General features: G+C 34.6%; 1 protein-coding gene across 4 annotated transcripts; it reads left to right on the plus strand.

Annotated features, from left to right (window-relative positions):
* The first annotated feature begins 1,771 nt into the window (after positions 1-1,771).
* On the plus strand, positions 1,772-9,895 carry LOC108218960 (uncharacterized). 4 transcript variants are annotated; one of them, XM_017392152.2, is made up of 13 exons: positions 1,772-2,235; positions 3,278-3,413; positions 3,848-3,984; positions 4,676-4,877; positions 5,158-5,396; positions 5,505-5,616; positions 5,787-5,931; positions 6,123-6,271; positions 6,371-6,540; positions 7,010-7,318; positions 7,398-7,450; positions 7,799-8,013; positions 8,412-9,895. In XM_017392152.2, the coding sequence occupies exons 1-13, from the start codon at positions 2,029-2,031 to the stop codon at positions 9,596-9,598; spliced, it is 3,261 nt and encodes a 1,086-aa protein (XP_017247641.1). In that variant the 5' UTR covers positions 1,772-2,028; the 3' UTR covers positions 9,599-9,895. The 4 variants fall into 4 exon arrangements, with proteins under 4 accessions (XP_017247641.1, XP_017247642.1, XP_017247643.1 ...); XM_017392153.2 differs by lacking the exons at positions 1,772-2,235; positions 3,278-3,413 and having other exon boundaries at positions 3,848-3,988; XM_017392154.2 differs by lacking the exons at positions 1,772-2,235; positions 3,278-3,413 and having other exon boundaries at positions 3,853-3,992.
* Positions 9,896-10,207: the final 312 nt, after the last annotated feature.

Here is a 10,207-nt window from a genome sequence, read left to right on the forward strand (position 1 = left end):
TCTTATTTATTTGATTAATTTATTTAATATGTTTTTTTTTTACATTTCAGATTTGTGATAAATTATATATATTGATAAATATCATTTTATTAATTAAAATACTAAAATAAATATATTTATATATTTAAATTATCAAAACCTCCACCGGTTTATTATTTGCATTATCCAAACACTTTAACAACTTATAAGTTATATCCACTTATCACTTATAATCCACTTCTCTATTTTAAGCAATAAGTAAATTTTTTTAAATTTAACCAAACGGCCCCTAAATTCGAGCATGACTTATTACGAAGGCACAATCGAGACTCGATCAATTATTTATGCGTAAAATCACTTCACAACATGTGACTTGTGGCGGCAATTTTCAAAGAGTACATGGTATGTATTCCCTCAATATCATTGAATTATATACATTGAATTGAACACGAAAACAGAAAAATAAGTAAAATTAGATTAAAAGTAAGTGAAGTGGTGGGATGAATTTATATTTAATAATAGATTTGAGATAGTGGATGAAAGTACCGAGTTTAACTCTGTTTTATCATAAAATAGAGATACAGAAAGAAAATAATGAGTGTAACAATATTTTATATTATTAAAAACGGAATGTCTAACATGTGCCCTAAAGGCACAGGATAAGTCATAATTAATGTGATTAACAACTCTCTTCTTTGCATAGTTATCGGTGTATATAAAAAACATTCAAAGTTTTATTAAATATTATTTATACATCTACTTCTGATTTATCTTTCCAATTATATATTTATTAATAAAATATTATTTTATTTCAAAAAAAATGTGAGAACATAGATTTATTATTTGTGTCATATTTTATATAAAAAATTTTAATAGATTTCATCCCACAAATAATATTGAGCCCCCCTGCATATACACTATTTTTCTAATTAAAATTAATATTCAAACTAAAATCAGCCAATTTTATATTTAATAATAAATTTATGATTTTTTATTATTTTAACAATATTAAAAAAATATAATTGACTAGAATTATAATACAATACATGAATAGATAAATACTCTTATCAAATTAACTTGGTAAACCTGTGCACAGGTTAGACAAGCCATATTAAAAATTACTCCCTCCGTTTCAATTTACATGTCCAATTTTGAAAAAAATATTTGTTTCAAATTAGTTGTCCACTTCAACTTTCAATGCAAAATTATATTTCCAAAATCAATTTTACTCCACATATCTCATATTTATATTTCCTAGATGAACCTCATACCACATATTAGGGTCATTTAATACAATTAATTTGTAAACAACCACATTTCTTAAACTGTGTTATTTTTTTAAAGTGGACATCTAATTTGAAACAGAGGGAGTAATATTTTGATATACATGCCAAATTTTATGAAAATAAGATTCATTTATTACTCCTATTAATGTTTAGCATATCAATTTATTTGGAGTCAATCATTTATTACTCCTATTAATGTTTTGCATATCAATTTATTTCGAGTCATCAACAGTACTAGAAGACCCGTTGATTTTGGGCACACAATTTAAGGTTCATTAACCGCATAGCTACATGATTTATTTTTAAAATTTTATTTTTGCAAATAAATATTTAAATATGAAATTTTTATTTACAAAAGAAAAAATAAATTTCGGAAGTAGACGGTCAATGCACCTAAAATTACATCCCAAAATCAACTAGTTCATCTAATTTGGGACGGAGGTAGTACAACACTTCACAGTCAGTGTCTAGAAAAATTAGTCCTCTTTGTATTGTGTCCTCATGCACAGAAACTTACGTTGTTCTTGGCATCTTCTCACTCATTCTCTCTCTTCAATTACTGCTTCTACTGCAATGTCAGTCTCATGTGCTCTATCCTCGGCTCATACTTCATCAACCACTAATCCATTTTATCTATAATTCCCCCTGCATTTCTCATTATATTTACACTCAATGCTGCTTCATTCAGCTCAACCCAATTTCTCATATAGATTATACATGTATATATAAACTGTAGTTGAGTGTTCTTACTTGGTTTAGCTACATGGGTTTCAAGTGTTTGGTTATGTTTTGTTGGTTCTTTGTGGGATTAGTTTTTATAGTTACTTGTGATGCTGCTGCAGAGGAGGTGACTGTGAAGTTGTTGAAGACTCCCAGGGCTATTACCAATCAAAATGCTGCTAAATTTGCATTTGAAATTTTAGTGGGTAGTAATGGAAATGCCTGCACAAATTGCACAACTAATTGCAAGGTTATTTGCTTTATATATATACTTATCAGTTTCGTTAATTCACCGATTAAGTCCGATTCTTATCAGTTTCGTGACTTCACCGATTAAGTATGATAAGTACGATTTTTATCAGTTTCGTGACTACACCGATTAAGTCCGATTCTTGTTTTCCACAACACTGTTTATATACTATGGAGTAGTAGTATCCGTGCTGATAAATCTCGGGGTAAGCAAATATCGAACCCGACCTAAGATGTCAGAAGCCCGTTCCATTAGTCTGTCCCATCACACTCTTGAAACTACTGTATTAAATGACCAACTCTTGTGAAACTTTTGAGGTGTTTTGAAAGTGCATCTATGTTTTATACCCGGGAGATGTTGCACTCTTTTCTGGCTCAAACATGGTTTTATCATGTCATCACCCTTTTTATGCCTTTTTGCATCTTGTAAAGGATTTTCAAACCTGCAAAAAATTTCAATTGTTTAACGATTTTTTGAGGATTTTTCAAGATTTCCCCAGATTTTTCTCACAAATGGGGTATTGACAGAAATGGGTCATGTCTGGTTAGACCCTACATCCACTTTCTGAGTGGACATATTAGTCTGGTTAGACTTCTTTGCAGATGTGTTTATTTTACTTTGCAAGCAAAATTGAAGCCTACTTTAGATGATTGACATGTAAAAGGTTTTCAAACTACAAATTTTAGTTTGAAAAAACTTTGAAAATGACCAAATAATAATTGTAGTACTTGATATCTGAATTTTGTGGTCTTTCCTGTTAAATGTTACTAACATTTGATGGGTCATAATGTTTACTTTTTGTGGTAATGGTACAGAATGCCAGCTTGGCTGACTTTATAGTTGTCTGCCTCAACCTTTTTACTCCAATGTTAAGGTTTTCCAGATAGAGTATTATACATGTTATACTTAACAGTTATTTAGAAGATTTTTCCAGTAAACTTAACATTAATAAGTTGAAACCTGTATTTGTTATCTTGCTTTCATTTGAGGTTGCTTAATTGCCATTATCATACGCTCATGATGTGCTTCGTACTGGATGCAGCTAAACGATCACTTACCTTTAGGTTGTGAATCAGGAGAAGTTACTTATGCTAGACTGAAAGACGGAAATCATACATTTGAAGTTTGCACCAAAGGCGTCTATGGAGTTGTATGCTCTAGCTATACATGGATTGTTGGTTAGTACCGTGCTTACTTCCCTATGGGGTTTCCTTGTCTAATGATAATGTTAATATTTCTTTTGGAGTCCATAAATAGCATCATGAAATTTAAATATGTTAGACATAAACTTTTTTTTGACAAAATGTTAGACATAAACTTTAATTCCCATAAAACTTGATACTCTCCAAGTACTAGTTTCTGTTCACTACAAGGTTTGTAAGCCAAATATGACAGAAATGCTATTTTTGTTCAATTTGAATTAGATAGGTAGGCAACATTCATTCTTAATTTTATTTCCGTATATCCATTACAGGTTTACATAGATATCTTATGAGAAAATAATATCTGAAATGCCAAGTCATTAGAAATTGTCTATATTTTTCTAAATGTCAGTAGTTCGGCATTCTTCAAATCTGTCATTTGTAAATGTCTTGAGTTTCAATGTTTGCAGATACAGTCCCCCCCACAGCATTTGTTGCAGCTGCAAAATCTTTTACAAATGAAACAAATATTTCTGTGAATGTATCCTTCAGCGAATCCTGCAGTGGGCTAGGTGGTTTTCAATGTACTTCTGTAGATTCCTGCAACGTGAGTAGGTCCTCATCTGAATATTTAACCAAATCATTCTGATGTTTGCGTCCTTTGCTCTGTGTGTAGTTCAACATATTTACTAGGTCCCAACTGTTCCGGCAACATAAATTTGTGTCCGTTAGTTTCTCTCATGTGTGACCCAATCAAATGCAAGTGTCAAGTCACGGTGCATAATATGCTCAAACAAAACCAAGTGCAGCAATAATAAGAAACCAAATGAGGCCAGAAAGCTTAAATACCAATTTGTGAACCCAAAGCTCCACTGCCATGTTAAGTACTAAGTAGCCATTGGCTTGAAAAGCTTGTTGCTCTTTATATAGGGAAGCCAGGGTTAGGCGCTCAAAAAATGCATATCATGAATGATGGGTACCAGCTGCTTTATTACTTTATTCTATCAAATTTCAATTTTTTATTGCCGCAATGTTTTACAATTTAGTCAAACATGATAAGGTGACAATATAAAGCGGAACATTGCTACATTACTTCTTGGCTTGAGAGTTGAGAATAAAAATAAAGTATATGCTTCACAGGATTTCTGTACTCCTATACATGCATGTAAGTTCATTTTCACGCATTTCCTATATTATCCATCCAACAGATCCATAGAAATGATTTTCGGATGTGGTAATATATTTTAACTAGGTGCACATTTTCTGATTTTATCTGAACAACATTATTATCTTTGCAGCTTCTTGTTTATGGTGCTGGCCAAGTAATCCCATCCACACTAAACATTATTCAGCCAAACCTCACATATTCTCTCATGGTGAATTTGTCTTCAAGTGTTCAGTATGGAAGAGTTATACTGGTCATGGATAAAAATTTCTGTACAGATGCTGCTGGCAACAAATTTTCAAGGAGTCAGAATTCATGGTTTATTCTACATTTTGGTGATTGTTCTTTTCCTCCTTAAACAATACTGCAGATGCCAGATGTAAATCTTATGGGTTAGATTTCCTTTTTTGCTCTGACTGCGTGGAAAACAATGATGATACATATTTAAACAGCCAATTAAGCAGAAGAAACTCTGTGTGGTTTTATGTCAACAAAATATGTTGTGAAGTGTCTTAAACTTGATTACACAGGAGTTAAGGGGGTATTATTAATGTTTACTACTGATATCTTTGTTGTTCCTGTTCGTTCTCTTAGTTCTTTATTGGTTGGTTTCAGATAGGAGAACTGCGGTAGTCAACCTAAGAACACATATACCTGAAAGATTGCTTCAACTTGGCAGAGAAACTAGAACAGTACAAGCAACTAATATTCACAAGAATTTAGAGCTGTATTTGTACTTCAATAAGCCAGTTATTAACTCAGCAACTGAAATTTCTAACTCCATCCACACAACGCAAGGATCACTACTTCCTATCAGTGGGGATAGCCTAGGAAATCACAGATTTGGATTCAAGGTCACTTTGCTCATCAATCATTTTTACATGTCTTGTTTCAAGGATATATACCAGTAGAATTAAAAATCATCTCTGCTTATTTCACCTTCGCCCCTCCTCCCTTTTCAGGTCAATAATATATCCAGCTTGGCTATAGTTACAGTGAGCCTTGATTCAGATTTATTAGCTAGCAGATATGGGTCTACAGTTTCTCCGGTGGCACCAATTACTTTTCTTTTTGGTATGTACTTGCCTGCATTCAGAAACTTGATAAGAATAAATAGCATATTGTTCAGAAGAGATATCATCTCCTTTCAGTTGGATAGTTGATACTGAGAAGTTTTAATTTAAAGTTATACTGTCTATTACTTGCTTAGTGATATAATGTTGTTACATCTGTTTGATTATCAGATTCTCAAAGGCCTGCTGTAAGGTTAAGCACAACCTCTAATATGAGAACAAGGCATAAGAGTCTGCCAATTTTGATAAGGTTCATGAAACCTGTATTTGGCTTCAATTCTTCTCATGTATCAGTCTCCGGAGGCTATGTGCAGGGGTAAGCATACTATACCAGTTCTGGTGTATAACTAGGGCCATCATGTGCTTCATTCCAAGGAATTTGGAACTACTATCTCCAACATGGACTCGATTCCACTAGAATTTCATGCACAGTTCCATAAAAAGGGGAACTAGATTTTTAGGAGCATAAACCTGTTTTTAATTCTCTTTTCTTTTTTTGTTTCCCAGCTTCCGTGAGGCAAGTCTGAGCTCGTACAGTGTAGACATTCATATTCAAGAAGATGGTGGCATTGTATCAATTAGTGTTCCTGAAAACATTACTAAAGATGTTGCTGGAAATAGAAACCTAGCATCTAACATACTACAAGTGAAACATTGTAAGGATTCTATATTCTAAAATCTGTCTACAATCAGTCAGGAACAAATTCTTGGTCAGTATTGCCCTTCTAATTTTTATTCCTAATGATAAATTACAGATTCACTGCCTGCAATATCGTTGGTTCTTTCTTCCTTTGCAACTGCCACTTTTATTGTGACAGCCTTGTCTGCAGGGCTGCTCACAATTTCAGTTGCAAGCCTTCAGTCCATAGGGGCTTTTGGTAGACGATCTTCTTCATTGACTACTGATCCTACGAGGAACCTCTTTGTATGATACTTTTTAAAACACAATTTCTGTTAGCAGTTGCTTATTTACATGCCTAATTAGTGCCAGTTCCTGCTCTCTTCCCTCCCCCCCTCTCTCTCATGGAATTACGTATATATGCATTCGACATTCTTACTGCACATAAACTTTTGGGACAATATACGTAAACATAGCACAATAGAAGACATATCCTTCACTTAATTCAGTTGATAAGCATTTCATTGGGCATTCTCAATTCGAAAGTAAGAAATTGGGTCTTTTAAAATATATGCACATGAGAGGTATAACATAACTGCTCTGCCATATATTTTATTTTTCTGTAAATCATTGTTGTGGCATGCAAACTATGTCGTTTAGACACTGGAAACTGGGTGCATTGAAATAGACCTAAATCCGTTGTAGATAATGCTTTTTGTTAACCGAAACAACCAGCTACATATAAATAATTGCAATTACTGTTTCTTTGGTTTAGCGCATTGCATGCCACATCCAGACATTTGCACTTTCTAGATGGTTGGCAGTTACCCTGCCAGTCGAATATCATGAATTTGCCAGAGGTTTACAGTGGAGCATCCCTTACTTCAGCCTTCCATGGGACATAGGCCACACACAGTCAGTTATAGTGCCTTCGATTTGGCCTACAAACCCACATTCATCCAGCTCCAAATTTGTTCACTTGGGAACTTCACAACATGTAGAACCAACTAGTGAGCATGCAGATGTTGCTACTTCACTATATGGTTTGCCACTTTCTCCCGCAGAGTACAGGTCATTTTTTGAGGTCAGTCATCCTCTTCATGTTATTTTTTTTTTCCTCCTTATACGCTCGTCTACTCTAATTTTTCAAATCTGAATGGCAGAGCCAAAATATTCCAGAAGCTGAATATGTTTCAAATGCAAATGAATCTGATGGGTAAGTTTTAAAGCAATTTTATCTCATTGAAGGTAGTTCTAATAATCTGACATGAGCTTTACTAAGTAAATCCAAAAAATAATGACTTTTCCAATACATTAGAATATGAAACAACTTAAAAGGGTGATTGAACAGTTAATAAGAATTTTATGCTTAAAGCTTAAAGTCACCTTTAAAGGAGGTCGTATCTCTAGTGCTAGCCTATATCCATTTTCTGGTAAAAATGTAGAAAGAAAAATTGATGTGATAAAAAATGATATAACTGCTGAAACTATTATCGGTGAAGGTTGAGAGTAAATATCCTTTTGTATGGTGACTGATTGTTCCCCATTCTTGATTTGCTTCTAGATGGAGTGATTTCAAGAAGAGTATGTTTTGGTTAGCCGTGCTTGGTGGTAGCTTGTTATTGTTACATGTTCTCCTCTTATTGATTCTCAAGTTCAGAAAAACGAAAACAGAAAAACAAAAGATTTATGGAGCACTGGTTTTGCCAAGATTTGAGATCTTTCTCATTATTCTTGCACTACCTTGTGTCTGTGAAGCATCGGCAGCCCTGCTGAAAGGTATACACAAAAGTATATTTGTACCTCTGGTATTAATGGTGACACTCTACAACACAACTAACAGTCTAAAAGTAATTAGTGCACTGAAGAAATTGGTGAAAAATAAGATGCCTTACAAGACAAGTAGTGCGCTATCAGTTGAGCTCAGACAGCTGTTTCTCTCATGTTTTTGTTGTCTAATATAATCAAAAATGCTCTGATAACTATTTTTTTTATAGGTTTACGACACTGCCTCACTGTCTTTAATCTTTTAACCTAACTTATATCTGTTATTTGAAGAATTGGCATTACTTTGCTGCCCCCAACTGCTATCCTTTCATAATTACTAAAGAGAGTTCAATTTATGTTGAGATTCCTTTCGGCTGGTAAGTAATGTTTTGTATATGCTTATATTTCAGGAGGATCAACAGCAGGGACTATAGTTGGGAGTCTATTGCTGGCAGCTGTCTCTTTTGCAGTTTTAGCTTTATTCTTATTCCTGTCAGCAGGTATAACATATGGGAAGCTACTTCAGTACAAGGAAGTGCATAAAGAGGGCCAGAAATCACATTGGTATCAAGAACTCATTCGAGTTACTTTAGGTCCTGGAAAAAGGGGCCAGTGGACTTGGATAAACCAGTCCAACTCTGTGTATCTTACAAAATTTGGACCTCTATTTGAAGATGTAAGAGGCCCTCCTAAGTACATGCTTTCCCAGTTTGTTGCAGAGAGTTCACATATCAGTGGTGATAGAATCATTGCCTCAGATGACGAAACAGAAGATGCAGAAGCACCTTTTATCCAAAAGTTGTTTGGGATTTTGAGGATATACTACACACTAATCGAAACTATAAAACGTGTCTGTCTCGGTATATTAGCAGGTTCCAATTCAGAAAATTGGTCTTCTAAAGCTCCTACAATCATCTTACTCTGCATCACTTCTTTCCAACTCTTCTTCATGGTTCTGAAAAAGCCCTTCATTAAAAAAAAGGTTCAGTTGGTCGAGATCATCTCCGTTTCTAGTGAATTGGGCATTTTTGCTATTTGTTTTGTTCTATTAGAGAAGACATTTTCAGCCAAGGATGAAAAGAACATTGGCATATGCATGCTTGCATTGTTTTTGCTTGCCTTTTTGCCTCAAATCATGAACGAATGGTATGCATTGTATCGGCAGACACAACAGCTAGATCCAGCAGGGAAATCTTTATGGAAGGGTCTGAAGGCCGCATTAGTTGGATTTCTGTTGTACTTCATTCCACAGAAGCTGATGAAAAACGCGTACAACAGCCTAGAACTTGACAAATTTGGAGATAAAGTACTAGCTGATCCTTCTTCTTCTGGCGACAGGAATAGGAGCTCAGGCAGCAGAGCGTCGAGTGGAAATGAGAAACCGTGGATGAAACAGTTGAGAGAACTAGCCAAGTCTAGCTTCAGCAAAGATACAAGTGGAACTCCAAATGATCCTTCAACTAGTGGCACCAGATGGAGTGGTTTATGGGGCGGTACTAGGGGAAGTCGCAGCTCATCCTTGAGTACCTCAGGAGAGACCAAATCAAAACCAAAAGGTTTGTACAAAGATCTAGAAGCCATTTTTGCATCAAAGTGAGATGAAAGCTTTTAATAGAACAGAAAAAAGGACTGCTGCTCATAAGAAACTTCAGAACATGCAAAGGGACAACATTTGTAGATATGTTTAGTATTGTAGCAATGCCTCTGCCAGGGCATTACGTGGTTTGAACATTATTAAAGGCATGAATGTGGGAGCTTACTGCTAGCTCTTTTACTGGTGCAGCACAAGTAAGCAATTCATGCCTGTTTATGGACTTGTAGATTACTAATCAACCTCTCTTTGCTAATAATCAATCTGATTGCCAAATACAACAATTTTTTACTTGGTGCATAATCCAACATTCTTATAATATCCTTCATTAATTTTAATTTTTTGACAATATTGACTTATACGCCCTACAAACAAGTATATGTTCTGATAATTAAGCCAAAGCCGAACCGGATGTCCGAGACAACAGGATAAACCCATTCCTGCGTATGCTTAAAATTTTTTACAACCAGCCAACCATCATGCATTGAATACGGCGACTCAATTTTTTTATGTAATCATCCATATTACTAAACATTCTGTAAGATGGGGTAAATCTCCTTGTCCGGAGTTCTGTATTCCCTTGTATATATATCAGTACATACAGATTCTACATGG

The sequence above is a fragment of the Daucus carota genome, chromosome 4, assembly GCF_001625215.2.
Source record: "Daucus carota subsp. sativus chromosome 4, DH1 v3.0, whole genome shotgun sequence".
In the NCBI taxonomy this organism is placed as follows: domain Eukaryota; kingdom Viridiplantae; phylum Streptophyta; class Magnoliopsida; order Apiales; family Apiaceae; genus Daucus; species Daucus carota.